General features: G+C 44.7%; 1 protein-coding gene across 28 annotated transcripts in view; it reads left to right on the top strand.

The window, feature by feature from the left end:
- The window catches only part of LOC110500731 (uncharacterized), a 37052-nt gene that overhangs the window by 12563 nt on the left and 1022 nt on the right, over positions 1-23467 (top strand). For 4 of the 28 annotated variants that reach the window (XM_090213595.1, XM_090213639.1, XM_090213630.1 and 1 more), the window contains exons 13-26: positions 22-257; positions 5037-5301; positions 5466-5533; positions 5642-5829; positions 6182-6224; positions 6475-6577; positions 8103-8176; positions 8304-8388; positions 8546-8642; positions 8750-8832; positions 10206-10307; positions 16931-17017; positions 20206-20385; positions 22236-22296. In XM_090213595.1, coding sequence (XP_090069721.1) covers positions 22-257; positions 5037-5301; positions 5466-5533; positions 5642-5829; positions 6182-6224; positions 6475-6577; positions 8103-8176; positions 8304-8388; positions 8546-8642; positions 8750-8832; positions 10206-10307; positions 16931-17017; positions 20206-20385; positions 22236-22296 — 1672 coding nt within the window. Of the gene's footprint in view, positions 1-21; positions 258-5036; positions 5302-5443; positions 5534-5641; positions 5830-6181; positions 6225-6474; positions 6578-8102; positions 8177-8303; positions 8389-8545; positions 8643-8749; positions 8833-10205; positions 10308-16912; positions 17018-20205; positions 20386-22235; positions 22297-23467 lie in introns of all 28 variants that reach the window. The other 24 variants (XM_036960400.2, XM_090213620.1, XM_036960416.2 and 21 more) reach the window with 10 other exon arrangements.

The following is a 23467-nucleotide window of genomic DNA, read 5'->3' as shown; positions in this document are numbered from 1 at the left end:
TATCACTTTGATATTGGACAGATGAATGAAAAGATGACATCAGAGCTGGAGATGGTCAGACAGAGGCTGGAGTCCTCATTGGCTCAGCTGCATGAGCTGGGGGCGGAGAGAGTCATCCACACCAATCAGATCGCAGCTCTGGAGACGGAGCGCTCGCAGCTGATTGGAGAGAAGCAGGAGTTGACGAGTTCTATTGGACGGGATGGAAGACAGGAGGAGGAAGTGACAGAGTTGAGGGAGAGTTGTTGTCAGCTCAGGTGAGAGGAATAACAGACTGCAGATGTACATTTGGAGATCACCACTTGGTACCATAGCCTTAAGCTCAAATCAACCCCTAACTGTGACCCCGACCCTTAGGCCAAGATCCTAGATGACAATTTCACCAGAGTGTGAGATAGAGATACTACCCGTTGTTGCGGTGACTGTATTGCCGCCACACTGGCAGTCATGAGTAATGACCGCAGTAAAATTCCACGTGACTGTTGAGTCGCAGTAATCTCCTCTTGTTCGCTTTGTACATGCGTTGGTAGTACCCAACTCGCTAATGACCATCAGGTCCTAATGGCCTGGTACTCAGGTCTCTATAGTCCCTCCATCAGGTCCTAATGGCCTGGTACTCAGGTCTCTATAGTCCCTCCATCAGGTCCTAATGGCCTGGTACTCAGGTCTCTATTGTTCCTCCATCAGGTCCTAATGGCCTGGTACTCAGGTCTCTATTGTTCCTCCATCAGGTCCTAATGGCCTGGTACTCAGGTCTCTATAGTCCCTCCATCAGGTCCTAATGGCCTGGTACTCAGGTCTCTATTGTTCCTCCATCAGGTCCTAATGGCCTGGTACTCAGGTCTCTATTGTTCCTCCATCAGGTCCTAATGGCCTGGTACTCAGGTCTCTATTGTTCCTCCATCAGGTCCTAATGGCCTGGTACTCAGGTCTCTATTGTTCCTCCATCAGGTCCTAATGGCCTGGTACTCAGGTCTCTATTGTTCCTCCATCAGGTCCTAATGGCCTGGTACTCAGGTCTCTATAGTCCCTCCATCAGGTCCTAATGGCCTGGTACTCAGGTCTCTATAGTCCCTCCATCAGGTCCTAATGGCCTGGTACTCAGGTCTCTATTGTTCCTCCATCAGGTCCTAATGGCCTGGTACTCAGGTCTCTATTGTTCCTCCATCAGGTCCTAATGGCCTGGTACTCAGGTCTCTATTGTTCCTCCATCAGGTCCTAATGGCCTGGTACTCAGGTCTCTATTGTTCCTCCATCAGGTCCTAATGGCCTGGTACTCAGGTCTCTATTGTTCCTCCATCAGGTCCTAATGGCCTGGTACTCAGGTCTCTATTGTTCCTCCATCAGGTCCTAATGGCCTGGTACTCAGGTCTCTATTGTTCCTCCATCAGGTCCTAATGGCCTGGTACTCAGGTCTCTATTGTTCCTCCATCAGGTCCTAATGGCCTGGTACTCAGGTCTCTATTGTTCCTCCATCAGGTCCTAATGGCCTGGTACTCAGGTCTCTATTGTTCCTCCATCAGGTCCTAATGGCCTGGTACTCAGGTCTCTATAGTCCCTCCATCAGGTCCTAATGGCCTGGTACTTAGGGCTCTATTGTTCCTCCATCAGGTCACTAATGGCCTGGTACTCAGGTCTCTAATTGTTCCTCCATCAGGTCACTAATGGCCTGGTACTCAGGTCTCTATAGTCCCTCCATCAGGTCCTAATGGCCTGGTACTCAGGTCTCTATTGTTCCTCCATCAGGTCCTAATGGCCTGGTACTCAGGTCTCTATAGTCCCTCCATCAGGTCCTAATGGCCTGGTACTCAGGGCTCTATTGTTCCTCCATCAGGTCCTAATGGCCTGGTACTCAGGGCTCTATTGTTCCTCCATCAGGTCCTAATGGCCTGGTACTCAGGGCTCTATTGTTCCTCCATCAGGTCCTAATGGCCTGGTACTCAGGTCTCTATTGTTCCTCCATCAGGTCACTAATGGCCTGGTACTCAGGTCTCTATTGTTCCTCCATCAGGTCCTAATGGCCTGGTACTCAGGTCTCTATAGTCCCTCCATCAGGTCCTAATGGCCTGGTACTCAGGGCTCTATTGTTCCTCCATCAGGTCCTAATGGCCTGGTACTCAGGGCTCTATTGTTCCTCCATCAGGTCCTAATGGCCTGGTACTCAGGGCTCTATTGTTCCTCCATCAGGTCCTAATGGCCTGGTACTCAGGTCTCTATTGTTCCTCCATCAGGTCACTAATGGCCTGGTACTCAGGTCTCTATTGTTCCTCCATCAGGTCACTAATGGCCTGGTACTCAGGGCTCTATTGTTCCTCCATCAGGTCACTAATGGCCTGGTACTCAGGTCTCTATTGTTCCTCCATCAGGTCACTAATGGCCTGGTACTTAGGGCTCTATTGTTCCTCCATCAGGTCACTAATGGCCTGGAACTCAGGTCTCTATTGTTCCTCCATCAGGTCCTAATGGCCTGGTACTCAGGGCTCTATTGTTCCTCCATCAGGTCACTAATGGCCTGGAACTCAGGTCTCTATTGTTCCTCCATCAGGTCCTAATGGCCTGGTACTTAGGGCATTAGTGATTAGTCTGATATATTCCGCTTGACAGGTGATATTCCGCTTGACAGGCGATATTCCGCTTGACAGGCGATATTCCGCAGGTGATATTCCGCTTGACAGGTGATATTCCGCTTGACAGGTGATATTCCGCGATATTCCGCTTGGCAGGTGATATTCCGCTTGACAGGTGATATTCCGCCTAGACTCCGTACACCATGGGTTTTCCAACTCTGTCCCTGCAGCTACACAACACTTCAATCTGTTCAGGAACATCAATAGTAACATGCCCGCTCGAGGAGATGGAAACACACAGTGTTGAGATATTCTGTAACTAAAAGGTAATTGTGTCAGCCTATTAATTATAAATGACAGACATACTACTAGGCTATTCAAAATCCAATACAAATTCACTGTAATTGTAGGCTAACTGTAAGCCGCCCTGCAAAATCAATGAACCAATTGCATCGTCAAGGCATACATTCTCTCCCAGACTCATGGATAGTAAGTTTGCAGTGTAGCACAAGGTAACCAGTCCATCCAGTATGCATAATAATACAGTCCACAATCAAAGGGGATTACTAGAATTTGTTTAATTTTGGAGAATAGGCTAGTAGAATATCACCTGTCAAGCGGAATATCGCCTATCAAGCGGAATATCGCCTGTCAAGCGGAATATCACCTGTCAAGAGGAATATCACCTGTCAAGCGGAATATCACCTGTCAAGAGGAATATCACCTGTCAAGCGGAATATCACCTGTCAAGAGGAATATCACCTGTCAAGCGGAATATCACCTGTCAAGAGGAATATCACCTATCAAGCGGAATATCACCTGTCAAGCGGAATATCACCTGTCAAGCGGAATATCACCTGTCAAGAGGAATATCACCTGTCAAGCGGAATATCACCTGTCAAGAGGAATATCACCTGTCAAGAGGAATATCACCTGTCAAGAGGAATATCACCTGTCAAGCGGAATATCGCCTGGCAAGCGGAATATTGCCTGTCAAGCGGAATATCACCTGTCAAGAGGAATATCACCTATCAAGAGGAAGATGATCACTTGATGAGAGAACTAGAACTCTAGAAATCTAGCCTCTAGGGCCTGTTTCAGATGATCACTTGATGAGAGAACTAGAACTCTAGAAATCTAGCCTCTAGGGCCTGTTTCAGATGATCACTTGATGAGAGAACTAGAACTCTAGAAATCTAGCCTCTAGGGCCTGTTTCAGATGATCACTTTTACACTCAACATATCCACTTCATATGCCCACACGCTCCGGAATGGGAAAAACATTCAATTATATTCTTCTTACTATAAAAATCCTATGATTTAAAATAATGGCATGGGACTTGTAAGTATATCTTATCAGCTAAATGAACAGGCCTACAGCCCTATGGTATGGAGCATAGCCAGATAACATACAGTATCTAGTCTGATAAATGAACAAGTCTATAGCCAGATAACATACAGTATCTAGTCTGATAAATGAACAGGCCTACAGTCTATAGCCAGATAACATACAGTATCTAGTCTGATAAATGAACAACCCTACAGTCTATAGCCAGATAACATACAGTATCTAGTCTGATAAATGAACAAGACTACAGCCTATAGCCAGATAACATACAGAATCTAGTGTGATAAATGAACAAGCCTACAGTCTATATCATAGTCAGATAACATACAGTATCTAGTCTGATAAATGAACAAGTCTACAGCCCTATAACCAGATAACATACAGTATCTAGTCTGATAAATGAACAAACCTACAGTCTATAGCCAGATAACATACAGTATCTAGTCTGATAAATGAACAAGCCTACAGTCTATATCATAGTCAGATAACATACAGTATCTAGTCTGATAAATGAACAACCCTACAGTCTATAGCCAGATAACATACAGTATCTAGTCTGATAAATGAACAAGACTACAGCCTATAGCCAGATAACATACAGTATCTAGTCTGATAAATGAACAGGCCTACAGTCTATATCATAGAGCATAGCCAGATAACATACAGTAGACCAACTCATATTCTGTTCTTCTGAAATACATTTTCTTCATATCATAATGTTTCTTTAGACCTGAATAAAAATAAATCATGGATTTATTGTGATGGTGTAATATTAAATTGATTTATTAGACTTAAAAAAATACATTTTTTAATGTAGAGGGTCCAAAGGCTTGTTTGTGTGAAGGCCTGGAGTTGTTAAACGTGTTTATGTTAATTAACAGTCCATTACCGAGAGACACGTTTTTTGACTTTTTTATGACAATGACCGGCTGACACAATTTCATGACTGCCACAGGCCTATTTACACCTATCCAATCCTCTCAGATCTACACAAGTGCATTGTGGGTAGAGGCTATGGGGTTGATTTGTGTTTCGCAATGTCTTTAACACAACAACTATGGACATGCATTAATGATAGGATTGTCATCGTTAACGTCAATAACATCACATCACATCACCAGTGAATCCCAGGATGCCTTGGAGTCAGAGAACCAGAGGCTGCACGAATGCTGCCTGACCTTGGAGGCGGAGCTCCTGGAAAAGGAGGAGGGGCTGTGTCAGAAGGGGGAGGAGCTGCAGCGGTTGGAGGCTGAGTCGGCTCAGAACATGGAGGAGCTGAGGGGTGTGGCCTCACACTGGAGCGAGAAGTGGCAGGATGTGGCTATGGCGTTACAATCCACCCAGGCAGAACTAGAGGAACTCAGAGAGAAGAACCCTGGAGATACAGTAAGATGAGATTGTCTCTAACGTACCGTGGCTGCAGAATAAATAAAAACAGTAAATTAAATAAAAATTGGTCAATCAATTGATCAAGCAATCACCTTATTTTGCGTACCCTAGCTGTTCTGTATTGTTGAGATCCGTGTAGTTGTGTGATTTGTGGCTTTCAGCTTCAAGAGGAGGTGGTACGGCTGAAGGTGGAGGTTGAGAGACTTCAGACACAGGGACAGAGAGACAAGTGAGCGTGGACAATCCGGACGGACATTTCGATTAGACCGATTTATGAATCCCAGACATTTCAAATGTCTGTAATTTTAACCATTACATGAATGTGTTCTTCGTTCAGGGAAGAGATTCAGACTCTTCATCAGCACTGGGCCAGTAAAGAGGCGGAGCTGAGCAGAGTCATTAAAGATGCCGGTTCTCTGCTGAAGGTAGAGCTGAACGCTTGTAAACAACAGTTGGAGCTGGAGAGGAGCCGGACTCGGGCTCTACACAACAGACTCAAAGTTAAAGACAACCCTCATATCTTGGGTAAAAAGTTTAATTTATTAATTAATTTGTTCAGCAATTCATTTATTCATAAATACATTCAAAGGGAATAGAGCAGTGATAGGAAACCGTGGCCCTGGAGGACCGCAGGTACGTTGTGTTTTGGATTTAACCGACCTGGAAGAGCAGGTGTGAAAAAATGTAGACAATCACTGATAATGATCAATTAACTAAGTTTCTCAGTGTGCTGCCTAGTTGTCTCAAAATCCTGCAGTACCAATGGCACTCCAGGAACAGGGTTACCAAACCCCTGGAATAGAGTGAGGATCTTTCTGTCTGTGGTGCCAGTGGTGCACTACAAAACACAAGGAGTTGACACTGTTGTCCTCTGCAGGTAGGGGAATGGTAGAAACGTTTGATAAAGGGACAGAGACAGAGTGAGTATGATCCCATTCTTCTATTAAATATATCATAATGAAGTATTTTCTACGAACGTAGAACCAGGACTACTTGCACAAGCATAGTAAGGTTTCAATTATGAAGAATCTAAATATCGTATGTCTCTAGATTCTGAATGCACTTAAATGCATCTTGATTTACGCACAGAGATGCAGAGAGACACAGACACAGAGACACATTACATGGAGACATAGAGACACAGGAATATTTTCATTTTGTCTTTCCTAGTATACTACCACAGACACGGGATGAACAGGTCTCGCTGGAGGAGCTGGGCCAGGTGAGGGAAGAGCTACTGATGGTCTCCCTGGAGGAGGTGGATGGGGGCCAGGTGAGGGTAGAGCTACTGGAGGAGGTGGATGGGGCCCAGGTGAGGGCAGAGCTACTGATGGTCTCCCTGGAGGAGGTGGATGGGGGCCAGGTGAGGGCAGAGCTACTGGAGGAGGTGGATGGGGCCCAGGTGAGGGCAGAGCTACGGATGGTCTCCCTGGAGGAGGTGGGTGGGGGCCAGGTGAGGGCAGAGCTACTGGAGGAGGTGGATGGGGCCCAGGTGAGGGCAGAGCTACTGATGGTCTCCCTGGAGGAGCTGGGCCAGGTGAGGGCAGAGCTACAGATAGTCTCCCTGGAGGAGGTGGATGGGGGCCAGGTGAGGGCAGAGCTACAGATGGTCTCCCTGGAGGAGGTGGATGGGGGCCAGGTGAGGGCAGAGCTACAGATGGTCTCCCTGGAGGAGGTGGATGGGGCCCAGGTGAGGGCAGAGCTACTGGAGGAGGTGGATGGGGGCCAGGTGAGGGCAGAGCTACAGATGGTCTCCCTGGAGGAGGTGTGGATGGGGGCAAGGTGAGGGTAGAGTTACTGGAGGTGGATGGGGCCCAGGTGAAGGCAGAGCTACAGATGGTCTCCCTGGAGGAAGTGGATGGGGGCCAGGTGAGGGCAGAGCTACTGGAGGAGGTGGATGGGGGCCAGGTGAGGGCAGAGCTACTGGAGGAGGTGGATGGGGGCCAGGTGAGGGCAGAGCTACTGGAGGAGGTGGATGGGGCCCAAGTGAGGGCAGAGCTACTGGAGCAGGTGGATGGGGCACAGGTAAGGGTAGACCTACAGATGGTCTCCATGGAGGAGGTGGATGGGGCCCAGGTGAGGGGCAGCGCTACAGATGGTCTCCATGGAGGAGGTGGATGGGGCCCAGGTGAGGGCAGAGCTACTGGAGCAGGTGGATGGGGCCCAGGTGAGGGTAGACCTACAGATGGTCTCCATGGAGGAGGTGGATGGGGCCCAGGTGAGGGTAGACCTACAGATGGTCTCCATGGAGGAGGTGGATGGGGCCCAGGTGAGGGTAGACCTACAGATGGTCTCCATGGAGGAGGTGGATGGGGCCCAGGTGAGGGTAGACCTACAGATGGTCTCCATGGAGGAGGTGGATGGGGCCCAGGTGAGGGTAGACCTACAGATGGTCTCCATGGAAGAGGTGGATGGGGCCCAGGTGAGGGTAGACCTACAGATGGTCTCCATGGAGGAGGTGGATGGGGCCCAGGTGAGGGTAGACCTACAGATGGTCTCCATGAAGGAGGTGGATGGGGCCCAGGTGAGGGTAGACCTACAGATGGTCTCCATGGAGGAGGTGGATGGGGCCCAGGTGAGGGCAGAGCTACTGGAGCAAGTGGATGGGGCCCAGGTGAGGCGCAGAGCTACATAAAGGCGTGGGACATGTTGAGGGACAGAGACACTAAACTGGAGGAGCAGCAACATGAGCTACAGTCAGCCAGGGGACAGGTGGGGTAGACAGTTAATCAATCAATTAAACAATCAGACAATTTGTTCATGTGTTTCCCTCTTCTGCACATCCTGACTGTCATGAGGTGTCACAGCTAAATAGTGAACTTCAGAGGCTGGAGCTGGAAGTGGCAGAGAGAGAAGAGCACCTGAGGGAGAAGTATGTCAGCCTTATCTGTAACATGTACATTTTGAAAATGAACAGCTAAATTAAATCTCTCACAGCTAATCCAAAAATGACCCACGATGAGAGAATGTAGTCTGACGTGTCATTGTCCCGTTTGCAGGGAACATGCTCTGAGGAGTCTGGAGAGACTGAGAGATGCCGAGAGGACAGAGACGCAAATCAAGGTTTCTACACTGGAGTTGAAGGTATTGAAGGGCTCTGATCACTTTTCAAGGGAATTACTGTATATCTGTGACGTTTTGTCCATCATGAAAGATACCTCCCACTTTCTCTCTCTCTCTCTCTCTCTTTTGCTTTTTCTATCACTCTTTCTCCTCCCCCCGCTCTCTCTCATTGCCACAGTTGATTAACCTAAAGGAGCAGGCCGGTGGAGAAGGCCTATGTCATGGAGGCCAAGAACAAGCTCAGCACACTGACTCACTGAGGTCTCAGCTAGAGGGTAAGGGGTTTCTATGGGAAGAGCAGGAGAAGCCACTGGAATCATTGCACTACTGCGTTGAACTTCTAAACACGCACTTTCTCCAACACACTTTGTCTTGCTCACAGAGAGCAGGAGGAGAGCCAATCAGCTGCAACAGGAGAGAGACCAGGCAGTTCAGAGGCTACAGACTCTCCGCCGGCTATATCAGGTAGACTATACACAGACCGTGTTCCATCAGGTAGACTATACACATAGACAGTGTTCCATCAGGTAGACTATACACATAGACAGTGTTCCATCAGGTAGACTATACACAGACAGTGTTCCATCAGGTAGACTATACACAGACAGTGTTCCATCAGGTAGACTATACACAGACAGTGTTCCATCAGGTAGACTATACACAGACAGTGTTCCATCAGGTAGACTATACACAGACAGTGTTCCATCAGGTAGACTATACACACAGACAGTGTTCCATCAGGTAGACTATACACAGACAGTGTTCCATCAGGTAGACTATACACATAGACAGTGTTCCAACAGGTAGACTATACACAGACAGTGTTCCATCAGGTAGACTATACATATAGACAGTGTGCCATCAGGTAGACTATACACATAGACAGTGTTCCATCAGGTAGACTATACACAGACAGTGTTCCATCAGGTAGACTATACACAGACAGTGTTCCATCAGGTAGACTATACACATAGACAGTGTTCCAACAGGTAGACTATACACAGACAGTGTTCCATCAGGTAGACTATACACAGACAGTGTTCCAACAGGTAGACTATACACAGACAGTGTTCCAACAGGTAGACTATACACATAGACCGTGTTCCATCAGGTAGACTATACACATAGACCGTGTTCCATCTGGTAGACTATACACACAGACAGTGTTCCATCAGGTAGACTACACACAGACAGTGTTCCATCAGGTAGACTATACACAGACAGTGTTCCATCAGGTAGACTATACACAGACAGTGTTCCATCAGGTAGACTATACACAGACAGTGTTCCATCAGGTAGACTATACACAGACAGTGTTCCATCAGGTAGACTATACACACAGACAGTGTTCCATCAGGTAGACTACACACAGACAGTGTTCCATCAGGTAGACTATACACAGACAGTGTTCCATCAGGTAGACTATACACACAGACAGTGTTCCATCAGGTAGACTATACACAGACAGTGTTCCATCAGGTAGACTATACACATAGACAGTGTTCCAACAGGTAGACTATACATATAGACAGTGTGCCATCAGGTAGACTATACACATAGACAGTGTTCCAACAGGTAGACTATACATATAGACAGTGTGCCATCAGGTAGACTATACATATAGACAGTGTGCCATCAGGTTGACTATACATATAGACAGTGTTCCACAATCTAGTTCGAGAAACCTTTAGCTTGGTCCCAGATAGTTTTTTGCGGCATACCAAATGCCAAATATCTGTGACCAGGCAAGGGTTAAACACTACCATGTCTCATTACAGCTACTGAGGAAAGAGTCAGTTTATCCAGACAATATGAGTCATGCCTTTCCTTATCTACAGGCTACGGAACAGAAAGCAGCTGCTGGCAGCAAGAAAGAGAAAACGGTTTGTGTGGATAACATAGTGAACCAGGATAAACAGAGAAGACTGGTAACAGAACAGGTACAGTAGACTGTTAGAGCAGAACAGGTACAGTAGACTGTTAGAACAGGTACAGTAGACTGTTAGAACAGGTACAGTAGACTGTTAGAACAGGTACAGTAGACTGTTAGAACAGGTACAGTAGACTGTTAGACAGGTATAGTAGACTGTTAGAACAGGTACAGTAGACTGTTAGACAGGTACAGTAGACTGTTAGACAGGTACAGTAGACTGTTAGAACAGGTACAGTAGACTGTTAGAACAGGTACAGTAGACTGTTAGACAGGTACAGTAGACTGTTAGACAGGTACAGTAGACTGTTAGACAGGTACAGTAGACTGTTAGAACAGGTACAGTAGACTGTTAGAACAGGTACAGTAGACTGTTCGAACAGGTACAGTAGACTGTTAGAACAGAACAGGTACAGTAGACTGTTAGAACAGAACAGGTACAGTAGACTGTTAGAACAGGTACAGTAGACTGTTAGAACAGGTACAGTAGACTGTTAGAACAGGTACAGTAGACTGTTAGAACAGGTACAGTAGACTGTTAGAACAGGTATAGTAGACTGTTAGAACAGGTATAGTAGACTGTTAGAACAGGTATAGTAGACTGTTAGAACAGGTATAGTAGACTGTTAGAACAGGTACAGTAGACTGTTAGAACAGGTACAGTAGACTGTTAGAACAGGTACAGTAGACTGTTAGAACAGAACAGGTACAGTAGACTGTTAGAACAGAACAGGTACAGTAGACTGTTAGAACAGGTACAGTAGACTGTTAGAACAGGTACAGTAGACTGTTAGAACAGAACAGGTACAGTAGACCGTTAGAACAGGTACAGTAGACTGTTAGAACAGGTACAGTAGACTGTTAGAACAGAACAGGTACAGTAGACTGTTAGAACAGGTACAGTAGACTGTTAGAACAGAACAGGTACAGTAGACTGTTAGAACAGAACAGGTACAGTAGACTGTTAGAACAGAACAGGTACAGTAGACTGTTAGAACAGGTACAGTAGACTGTTAGAACAGGTATAGTAGACTGTTAGAACAGAACAGGTACAGTAGACTGTTAGAACAGGTACAGTAGACTGTTAGAACAGGTATAGTAGACTGTTAGAACAGGTACAGTAGACTGTTAGAACAGAACAGGTACAGTAGACTGTTAGAACAGAACAGGTACAGTAGACTGTTAGAACAGAACAGGTACAGTAGACTGTTAGAACAGGTACAGTAGACTGTTAGAACAGGTATAGTAGACTGTTAGAACAGAACAGGTATAGTAGACTGTTAGACAGGTACAGTAGACTGTTAGAACAGGTACAGTAGACTGTTAGAACAGGTACAGTAGACTGTTAGACAGGTATAGTAGACTGTTAGAACAGGTACAGTAGACTGTTAGACAGGTATAGTAGACTGTTAGAACAGGTACAGTAGACTGTTAGACAGGTATAGTAGACTGTTAGAACAGGTACAGTAGACTGTTAGAACAGGTACAGTAGACTGTTAGAACAGGTACAGTAGACTGTTAGAACAGAACAGGTACAGTAGACTGTTAGAACAGGTACTGTAGACTGTTAGACAGGTACAGTAGACTGTTAGAACAGGTACAGTAGACTGTTAGAACAGGTACAGTAGACTGTTAGACAGGTATAGTAGACTGTTAGAACAGGTACAGTAGACTGTTAGACAGGTATAGTAGACTGTTAGAACAGGTACAGTAGACTGTTAGACAGGTATAGTAGACTGTTAGAACAGGTACAGTAGACTGTTCGAACAGGTACAGTAGACTGTTAGAACAGAACAGGTACAGTAGACTGTTAGAACAGGTACAGTAGACTGTTAGAACAGAACAGGTACAGTAGACTGTTAGAACAGGTGCAGTAGACTGTTAGAACAGGTACAGTAGACTGTTAGAACAGGTACAGTAGACTGTTAGACAGGTATAGTAGACTGTTAGAACAGGTACAGTAGACTGTTAGACAGGTATAGTAGACTGTTAGAACAGAACAGGTACAGTAGACTGTTAGAACAGGTACAGTAGACTGTTAGAACAGGTACAGTAGACTGTTAGAACAGAACAGGTACAGTAGACTGTTAGAACAGGTGCAGTAGACTGTTAGAACAGGTACAGTAGACTGTTAGACAGGTACAGTAGACTGTTAGAACAGGTATAGTAGACTGTTAGAACAGGTATAGTAGACTGTTAGAACAGGTACAGTAGACTGTTAGAACAGAACAGGTACAGTAGACTGTTAGACAGGTACAGTAGACTGTTAGAACAGGTACAGTAGACTGTTAGACAGGTACAGTAGACTGTTAGAACAGGTATAGTAGACTGTTAGAACAGGTATAGTAGACTGTTAGAACAGGTACAGTAGACTGTTAGAACAGGTACAGTAGACTGTTAGAACAGAACAGGTATAGTAGAATGTTAGAACAGGTACAGTAGACTGTTAGAACAGAACAGGTACAGTAGACTGTTAGAACAGGTACAGTAGACTGTTAGAACAGGTACAGTAGACTGTTAGAACAGAACAGGTATAGTAGAATGTTAGAACAGGTACAGTAGACTGTTAGACAGGTATAGTAGACTGTTAGAACAGGTACAGTAGACTGTTAGAACAGAACAGGTATAGTAGACTGTTAGAACAGGTACAGTAGACTGTTAGAACAGGTACAGTAGACTGTTAGAACAGGTACAGTAGACTGTTAGAACAGAACAGGTATAGTAGAATGTTAGAACAGGTACAGTAGACTGTTAGACAGGTATAGTAGACTGTTAGAACAGGTACAGTAGACTGTTAGAACAGGTATAGTAGACTGTTAGAACAGGTACAGTAGACTGTTAGACAGGTATAGTAGACTGTTAGAACAGGTACAGTAGACTGTTCGAACAGGTACAGTAGACTGTTAGACAGGTATAGTAGACTGTTAGAACAGGTACAGTAGACTGTTAGAACAGGTACAGTAGACTGTTAGAACAGGTACAGTAGACTGTTAGACAGGTATAGTAGACTGTTAGAACAGGTACAGTAGACTGTTAGAACAGGTATAGTAGACTGTTAGAACAGGTACAGTAGACTGTTAGACAGGTATAGTAGACTGTTAGAACAGGTACAGTAGACTGTTCGAACAGGTACAGTAGACTGTTAGACAGGTATAGTAGACTGTTAGAACAGGTACAGTAGACTGTTAGAACAGGTACAGTAGACTGTTAGAACAGGTATAGTAGACTGTTAGAACAGGTACAGTAGACTGTTAGACAGGTATAGTAGACTGTTAGAACAGGTACAGTAGACTGTTCGAACAGGTACAGTAGACTGTTAGACAGGTATAGTAGACTGTTAGAACAGGTACAGTAGACTGTTAGAACAGGTACAGTAGACTGTTAGAACAGGTACAGTAGACTGTTAGAACAGGTACAGTAGACTGTTAGAACAGAACAGGTACAGTAGACTGTTAGAACAGAACAGGTACAGTAGACTGTTAGAACAGGTACAGTAGACTGTTAGACAGGTATAGTAGACTGTTAGAACAGGTACAGTAGACTGTTAGAACAGAACAGGTATAGTAGACTGTTAGAACAGGTACAGTAGACTGTTAGAACAGAACAGGTGCAGTAGACTGTTAGAACAGGTACAGTAGACTGTTAGAACAGGTACAGTAGACTGTTAGACAGGTACAGTAGACTGTTAGAACAGGTATAGTAGACTGTTAGAACAGGTACAGTAGACTGTTAGAACAGGTACAGTAGACTGTTAGACAGGTATAGTAGACTGTTAGAACAGGTACAGTAGACTGTTAGAACAGGTACAGTAGACTGTTAGACAGGTATAGTAGACTGTTAGAACAGGTACAGTAGACTGTTAGACAGGTATAGTAAGTAGACTGTTAGAACAGATACAGTAGACTGTTAGAACAGGTACAGTAGACTGTTAGAACAGGTACAGTAGACTGTTAGAACAGAACAGGTGCAGTAGACTGTTAGAACAGGTACAGTAGACTGTTATAACAGGTACAGTAGACTGTTAGAACAGGTATAGTAGACTGTTAGAACAGGTATAGTAGACTGTTAGAACAGGTACAGTAGACTGTTAGAACAGAACAGGTACAGTAGACTGTTAGAACAGGTACAGTAGACTGTTAGAACAGGTACAGTAGACTGTTAGAACAGAACAGGTACAGTAGACCGTTAGAACAGGTACAGTAGACTGTTAGAACAGGTACAGTAGACTGTTAGAACAGAACAGGTACATTAGACTGTTAGAACATGTACAGTAGACTGTTAGAACAGAACAGGTACAGTAGACTGTTAGAACAGGTACAGTAGACTGTTAGAACAGAACAGGTACAGTAGACTGTTAGAACAGAACAGGTACAGTAGACTGTTAGAACAGAACAGGTACAGTAGACTGTTAGAACAGAACAGGTACAGTAGACTGTTAGAACAGGTACAGTAGACTGTTAGAACAGGTACAGTAGACTGTTAGAACAGAACAGGTACAGTAGACTGTTAGAACAGGTGCAGTAGACTGTTAGAACAGGTACAGTAGACTGTTAGAACAGAACAGGTACAGTAGACCGTTAGAACAGGTATAGTAGACTGTTAGAACAGGTATAGTAGACTGTTAGAACAGGTGCAGTAGACTGTTAGAACAGAACAGGTACAGTAGACTGTTAGAACAGGTATAGTAGACTGTTAGACAGGTACAGTAGACTGTTAGAACAGGTGCAGTAGACTGTTAGAACAGGTACAGTAGACTGTTAGAACAGGTACAGTAGACTGTTAGAACAGGTACAGTAGACTGTTAGAACAGAACAGGTACAGTAGACTGTTAGAACAGGTACAGTAGACTGTTAGAACAGGTACAGTAGACTGTTAGAACAGGTACAGTAGACTGTTAGAACAGGTACAGTAGACTGTTAGAACAGAACAGGTACAGTAGACTGTTAGAACAGGTACAGTAGACTGTTAGAACAGAACAGGTACAGTAGACTGTTAGAACAGGTACTGTAGACTGTTAGACAGGTACAGTAGACTGTTAGAACAGGTACAGTAGACTGTTAGACAGGTATAGTAGACTGTTAGAACAGGTACAGTAGACTGTTAGACAGGTATAGTAGACTGTTAGAACAGGTACAGTAGACTGTTAGAACAGGTACAGTAGACTGTTCGAACAGGTACAGTAGACTGTTAGAACAGAACAGGTACAGTAGACTGTTAGAACAGGTACAGTAGACTGTTAGAACAGAACAGGTACAGTAGACTGTTAGAACAGGTATAGTAGACTGTTAGAACAGAACAGGTACAGTAGACTGTTAGAACAGGTACAGTAGACTGTTAGAACAGAACAGGTACAGTAGACTGTTAGAACAGGTACAGTAGACTGTTAGAACAGGTACAGTAGACTGTTAGAACAGAACAGGTACAGTAGACTGTTAGAACAGGTACAGTAGACTGTTAGAACAGGTGCAGTAGACTGTTAGAACAGGTACAGTAGACTGTTAGAACAGGTATAGTAGACTGTCAGAACAGGTACAGTAGACTGTTAGAACAGAACAGGTACAGTAGACTGTTAGAACAGGTACAGTAGACTGTTAGAACAGGTACAGTAGACTGTTAGAACAGGTACAGTAGACTGTTAGACAGGTATAGTAGACTGTTAGAACAGGTACAGTAGACTGTTAGAACAGGTATAGTAGACTGTTAGAACAGGTACAGTAGACTGTTAGACAGGTATAGTAGACTGTTAGAACAGGTACAGTAGACTGTTAGACAGGTATAGTAGACTGTTAGAACAGGTACAGTAGACTGTTAGAACAGGTACAGTAGACTGTTAGAACAGGTACAGTAGACTGTTAGAACAGGTACAGTAGACTGTTAGACAGGTATAGTAGACTGTTAGAACAGGTACAGTAGACTGTTAGAACAGAACAGGTATAGTAGACTGTTAGAACAGGTACAGTAGACTGTTAGAACAGAACAGGTGCAGTAGACTGTTAGAACAGGTACAGTAGACTGTTAGAACAGGTACAGTAGACTGTTAGAACAGGTACAGTAGACTGTTAGACAGGTATAGTAGACTGTTAGAACAGGTACAGTAGACTGTTAGAACAGGTACAGTAGACTGTTAGAACAGAACAGGTACAGTAGACTGTTAGAACAGGTACAGTAGACTGTTAGAACAGGTACAGTAGACTGTTAGAACAGGTACAGTAGACCGTTAGAACAGGTATAGTAGACTGTTAGAACAGGTATAGTAGACTGTTAGAACAGGTACAGTAGACTGTTAGAACAGGTACAGTAGACTGTTAGAACAGAACAGGTATAGTAGACTGTTAGAACAGGTATAGTAGACTGTTAGAACAGGTACAGTAGACTGTTAGACAGGTACAGTAGACTGTTAGAACAGGTACAGTAGACTGTTAGAACAGAACAGGTATAGTAGAATGTTAGAACAGGTACAGTAGACTGTTAGAACAGAACAGGTACAGTAGACTGTTAGACAGGTACAGTAGACTGTTAGAACAGGTACAGTAGACTGTTAGAACAGAACAGACTTATAGAAGCTCCTCTCTTTGGTGTATTATGTGATATTTACATCATTGTTTGGATGATCAGCTGAAGAGTCTATTTAAGGAGCGTGAGCAGTTGGGTCAGGTCTATGGAGGAGGAGGAGGAGGAGGAGTTCTGCAAGACTGGGCACCGAAGTCGAAGGTCATCAAGGTAAGCTCAGATGTACAAAATAATTGTTCCCCGAGCCACTTAGTTATCATTTTTGCCTTATGGCAAGGTGCTCCATCATGCTGGGAAAGGCATTGTTCGTCACCAAACTGTTCCTGGGTGGTTGGGAGAAGTTGCTCTCGGAGGATGTGTTGGTACCATTCTTTATTCATGGCTGTGTTCTTAGGCAAAAATTGTGAGTGAGCCCACTCCCTTGGCTGAGAAGCAACCCCACACATGAATGGTCTCAGGATGCTTTACTGTTGGCATGACTCAGGACTGATGGTAGCTCTCACCTTGTCTTCTCCAGACAAGCTTTACGGATGCCACAAACAATCGGAAAGGGGATTCATCAGAGAAAATGACTTGACCCCAGTCCTCAACAGTCCAATCCCTGTACCTTTTGCAGAATATCAGTCTGTCCCTGATGTTTTTCCTGGACAGAAGTGGCTTCTTTGCTGCCCTTCTTGACACCAGGCCATCCTCCAAAAGTCTTCACCTCACTGTGCGTACAGATGCACTCACACCTGCCTGCTGCCATTCCTGAGCAAGCTCTGTACTGGTGGTGCCCCGATCCCGCAGCTGAATCAACTTTAGGAGACAGTCCTGGCGCTTGCTGGACTTTCTTGGGCGCCCTGAAGCCTTCTTCACAACAATTGAACCGCTCTCCTTGAAGTTCTTGATGAGCCGATAAATTATTGATTTAGGTGCAATCTTACTGGCAGCAATCTCCTTGCCTGTGAAGCCTGTCTTGTGCAAAGCAATGATGACGGCACGTGTTTCCTTGCAGGTAACCTTGGATGACAGAGGAAGAACAATGATTCCAAGCACCACCCTCTTTTGAAGCTTCCAGTCTGTTATTCGAACTCAAATCAGCATGACAGAGTGATCTCCAGGCTTGTTCTTGTCAACACTCACACCTGTGTTAACGAGAGAATCACTGACATGATGTCAGCTGGTCCTTTTGTGGCAGGGCTGAAATGCAGTGGAAATGTTTTTGGGGGATTCAGTTCATTTGCATGGCAAATAGGGACTTTGCAATTCATCTGATCACTCTTCATACCATTCTGGAGTATATGCAAATTGCCATCATACAAACTGAGGCAGCAGACTTAGTGAAAATTAATATTTGTGTCATTCTCAAAACTTTTGGCCACGACTGTACACTACCAGTCAAAAGTTTTAGAATACCTACCTATTTCTTTATTTTTACTATTTTCTACATTGTAGAATAATAGTGAAGACATCAAAACTATGAAATAACACATATGGAATCATGTAGTAACCAAAAAAGTGTTAAACACTAAATGGCGCAGTGCATCTGGAGAGGCGAAGATTGAGAGCCATGCGTCCTCCGAAACACAACCCAACCTAGCCGCACTGCTTCTTGACACAACGCACATCCAACCCGGAAGCCAGCCGCACCAACATGTCGGAGGAAACACAGTACACCTGGCGACCTGGTCAGCGCGCACTGCGCCCGGCCGGCCACAGGAGTCGCTTGTGCGCAACGAGACAAGGATATCCCTGCCGGCCAAACCCTCCCTAACCCGGACGACGCTGGGCCAATTGTGCGTCGCCCCATGGACCTCCCGGTCGTGGCCGGCTGCGACAGAGCCTGAGCCAGAATCTCTGTTGGCACTGCGATGCAGTGACTTAGACCACTGCACCACCCTGGAGGCTTATTGGGCCATTGTTCTGTTGAAAAACAAATGATAGTCCCACTAAGCCCAAACCAGATGGGATGGCATATCGCTACAGAATCCTATGGTAGCCATGCTGGTTAAAGTGTGCCTTGAATTCTAAATTAATCACAGACAATGTCACCAGCAAAGCACCCCCATATCATAACACCTCCTCCTCCATGCTTCATGGTGGGAAATACACATGCGGAGATCATCAGTTCACCCACACCACGTCTCACAAAGACACGGCGGTTGAAACCAAAAATCTCCAATTTGGACTCCAGACCAAAGGACAGATTTCCACAGGCTAATGTCCATTCCTCATGTTTCTTGGCCCAAGCTACCAACAAACTTAGTTAATCCTGGTGTCCATTAAAATAACATAAAATTGATCAGAAATACAGTGTAGACATTATTAATGTTGTAAATGACTATTGCAGCAGGAAACAGATGATTTTTAATGGACAGAAACAAAACAGAAACAAATAATTTTCTTCTGAAACTCGTCAGTCTATTCTTGTTCTGAGAAATTTCACAAGGTATTGGAGTGGCCATCACAAAGCCCTGACCTCAATCTTATAGAACATTTGTGAGCAGAACTGAAAAAGCGTGTGCGAGCAAGGAGGCCTACAAACCTGACTCAGTTACACCAGCTCTGTCAGGAGGAATGGGCCAAAATTCACCCAACTTATTTTGGGAAGCTTGTGGAAGGATACCTAAAACGTTTGACCCAAGTTAAATAATTTAAAGTGTTTCTACCAAATACACTCAATTAGTATGTAAACTTCTGACCTACTGGGAATGTGATGAAAGAAATACAAGCTGAAATAAATAATTCTCTACTATTATTCTGACATTTCACATTCTTCAAATAAAGTGGTGATCCTAACTGACCTAAGACATGGCATTTTTACTTGGATAAAATGTCAGGAATTGTGAAAAATTGAGTTTAAATGCATTTGGCTACGGTGTATGTAAACTTCCGACTTCAACTGTATGTAGTAGGTATATCTAGCAGGTATATGTAATATTATCAGGTATATGTAACAAGTATATGTAGCAAGTATATGTAATTGGTATATGTAGCAGGTATATCTAGCAGGTATATGTAGCAGGTATATCTAGCAGGTATATGTAGCAGGTGTGTCTAGCAGGTATATGTAGCAGGTGTGTCTAGCAGGTATATGTAGCAGGTATATCTAGCAGGTATATGTAGCAGGTGTGTCTAGCAGGTATATGTAGCAGGTATCAGGTATATGTAACAAGTATATGTAGCAGGTATATCTAGCAGGTATATGTAGCAGGTATATCTAGCAGGTATATGTAGCAGGTGTGTCTAGCAGGTATATGTAGCAGGTGTGTCTAGCAGGTATATGTAACAAGTATATGTAGCAGGTGTGTCTAGCAGGGATATGTAGCAGGTGTGTCTAGCAGGTATATGTAGCAGGTGTGTCTAGCAGGTATACGAGTGTCTTGCTTCAATCTACTCCTCTTTCTCTCAATCAGAACTGCCTTGACACACTACACAGCCAGAGGAAGAGAGAGAAGGAGCTGATGAGGGAGCAGCAGCAGTTTGCAGGACTGGGGCCTGTGTCTGAGGAGCAAGAAGAGGAGGACGACCCAGAGAGGGAGGTGGAGGAGGAGGTGACTCGCCTTAGGGAGGAACTCCACAGCAAGACCCACGCGGTAAGAAATCCTTCAAAGATGTAGTATGACGGCATTTATGTAGTGTTTATGAAAACTTAATGAATGACCCTATAAAGCCTTAATAATGCCACCCCCGGGTGTTTACTATACTAACTGAGTGATAAATTAGCATCTGGACCCAACATGCAGAAACTAATATCATTAAAATGGCAGCATGATATTGCATGTAGCCGCTTACACACTGAAATGAAATGACATCCTGTGATGTGTCCCTAGCTTGCAACTCATCCAGCAGATTTCTTCTCAACGCATAAACACACACACACACACACACACGCAGACTTATTTAACCCTGGCTTCTGTCTTTAATCAAACAGAAATGCAGGGGAGAGGAGGGAAAAAGAGGGGATGGGGAGAGGAGGGAAAAAGAGGAGGGGAGGGGGGAAAAGAGGAGGGGAGGGGGGAGGGGGGGAGGAGGTAAAAAGAGGAGGGGAGGGGGGAAAAGAGGAGGGGAGGGGGGAGGGGGGAGGAGGGAAGAAGAGGAGGGGAGGGGGGAAAAGAGGAGGGGAGGGGGGAGGGGGAGGAGGGAAAAAGAGGAGGGGAGGGGGGAAAAGAGGAGGGGAGGGGGGAGGGGGGGAGGAGGGAAAAAGAGGGGAGGGGGGAGGAGGGAAAAGAGGAGGGGAGGGGGGGAGGAGGAAAAAAGAGGATGGGAGGGGGGAGGAGGGAAAGGGGGAGGAGGGAAAAAGAGGAGGGGAGGAGAGGTGGGGAGGGGAGAATGAGGGAAGAGAGGGAGGGTGTGAGGAGAGAGAGAGAGAGGGGAAGAGAGAGAGAGAGAGGTGGAGAGAGAGAGAGAGGTGGAGAGAGAGAGAGGTGGAGAGAGAAAGAGAGAGAGAGAGAGGTGGAGAGAGAGAGAGAGATGGAGAGATGGAGAGAGAGAGAGAGGTGGAGAGAGAAAGAGAGAGAGAGGTGGAGAGAGAGAGAGGTGGAGAGAGAAAGAGAGAGAGAGAGAGGTGGAGAGAGAAAGAGAGAGAGAGAGATGGAGAGAGAGAGAGAGGTGGAGAGAGAAAGAGAGAGAGAGGTGGAGAGAGAAAGAGAGAGAGAGAGGTGGAGAGAGAAAGAGAGAGAGAGAGAGAGAGATGGAGAGAGAGAGAGAGGTGGAGAGAGAAAGAGAGAGAGAGAGAGAAAGAGAGAGAGAGAGAGAAAGAACTCCATAATCACTCCTCTGTGAAATGCAGCACAATAGTAATCTGACGTTACTTGTTATACTGGGGGGAATAATCCCATTTGTGGCTGAAGAGACTGGCTGACCTGGCCAGAGGCACAGATACTGACCACATGTGCTTCCACAATGGCCCCCTTTTCCCTCTATAGTGCACTACTTTTGACCAGAGCCCCATAGTTGCACCATATAGGGAATAGGGTGTCATTTGGGACTCCGACCACATCTGACGGACTAACTAACTCCCCCCTCAGAGTAGAAGAGGCCTGGACAAGGAGTTGACTTGCTTCCAAGGGGTGGCGCTACAGAGTAATGTTTGTAGTCTTACAAAACATGCCTCAAATTGGGACACATTTCTCGTCAGACACCCCCCCCCCCCCAACAAAAATGTAACTAAGCGCACGGCGTCGTTCCTTTGCCGTACACTCTTAGGAGGTGCTATCTATAATTTAAAAAGGTTATTCGGGTATACCCATAGGAGAACCCTTTGAAGAACCCCTTTTGGTTCCGAAAATGGTTCTACACGGAATCAAATAGGGTTCTCCTATTTGGGAGAACCATTTTGAAACCTTTTTTTCTGAGTGTAGAAAGTCTGGTCAAATGAAAGGAGTAGATCTGTAGATTCAACCTTCAGTTCAGCTTAAAAATCAACCATTTCCCTCCATACCAGATGTCAGCGATGAGTGTGGAAATCAGCAATCTGAAAGAGAGAAATGAAAACCTCCAGAAAGGTGAAAGATGTGAATGAATCAGTCCCATTAGAAATCTATCTAGGCTTCTGATCTGTGTGTGGAAGTCTTAGATATCAGTGGGTAGTGGCAGTGTACAATACCAGTCAAAGGTTTGGACACACTGACTCATTCAAGGGTTTTTCTTTATTTTTTGTTTTACTATTTTCTACATTGTAGAATAATAGTGAAGATATCAAAACTATGAAATAACACATATGGAATCGTGTAGTAACCAAAAAAGTGTAAAACAAATCAAAATATATTTTAAATTTGAGATTCTTCAACCTAGTCACCCTTTGCTTTGATGACAGCTTTGCACACTCTTGGCATTCTCTCAACCAGCTTCATGAGGTAGTCACCTGGAATGCATTTTTGATTTGTTTAACACTTTCTTTGGTTACTACATGATTCCATATGTCTTATTTCATCGTTTCGATGTCTTCCCTATTATTCTTTAATTAAGAAAAACCCTGTAATGAGGTGTGTCCAAACTTTTGACTGGTACTGTATATACAGCTGGCAGATTTGGAATGGTTTCAGGTGGCAGTTTTCTGACCCTGGCTATGCCTAACCCTAACCATACCTTAACATTAACCTTACCTTAACATTAACCCTTCCTTAACCAATTCCGATCACTCTGCTTGACCTTAACCATTGGATCTGCTGACTGAATATCCACTGCTTGGGATTAATGTGTGTGCTTAAAATCCATGTGCTTATGTCCTCCAGAACAGGGGCATACCGGTACCCAAAACTGGACTAGTACAGTATAATTGTCAGCTTAGCATTTGATAATCAAACTGAGATAATGCAAATCAAAAACTGCTCAGGCTTCCTTCTAGATCTGAGTTGGTTTGTTATTCCAGACATGTTAAAGTGTTTGGGTGAAGAGAACTCAGAACCCAGAGAGGGCAACACAATTAATTAAACAATCTCAGCACCCAGAACCACATTTTGAGACTACTCAGGAAAAACATTACAGCACTTATTTTTCCGATGGAATGCTTCCAGGTTGAAAGAAGCATTATGACATCACTTGACCCTCCCCTCCCCTCAGAGTGGTTATGGGTAAAGCCTCTGTTCTGGATCTCCGCCGCTCTTTCTGATCTGAAATGGCTTCGGAAATGATCGTGTTTGACAACATTACATCAACAAACAGTCATCTACTAAA

Source organism: Oncorhynchus mykiss, chromosome 2, assembly GCF_057628025.1.
Source record: "Oncorhynchus mykiss isolate SJ-2025 chromosome 2, ASM5762802v1, whole genome shotgun sequence".
Classification (NCBI taxonomy): Eukaryota; Metazoa; Chordata; class Actinopteri; order Salmoniformes; family Salmonidae; genus Oncorhynchus; species Oncorhynchus mykiss.
This window is presented reverse-complemented; position numbering and strand designations above follow the sequence as displayed.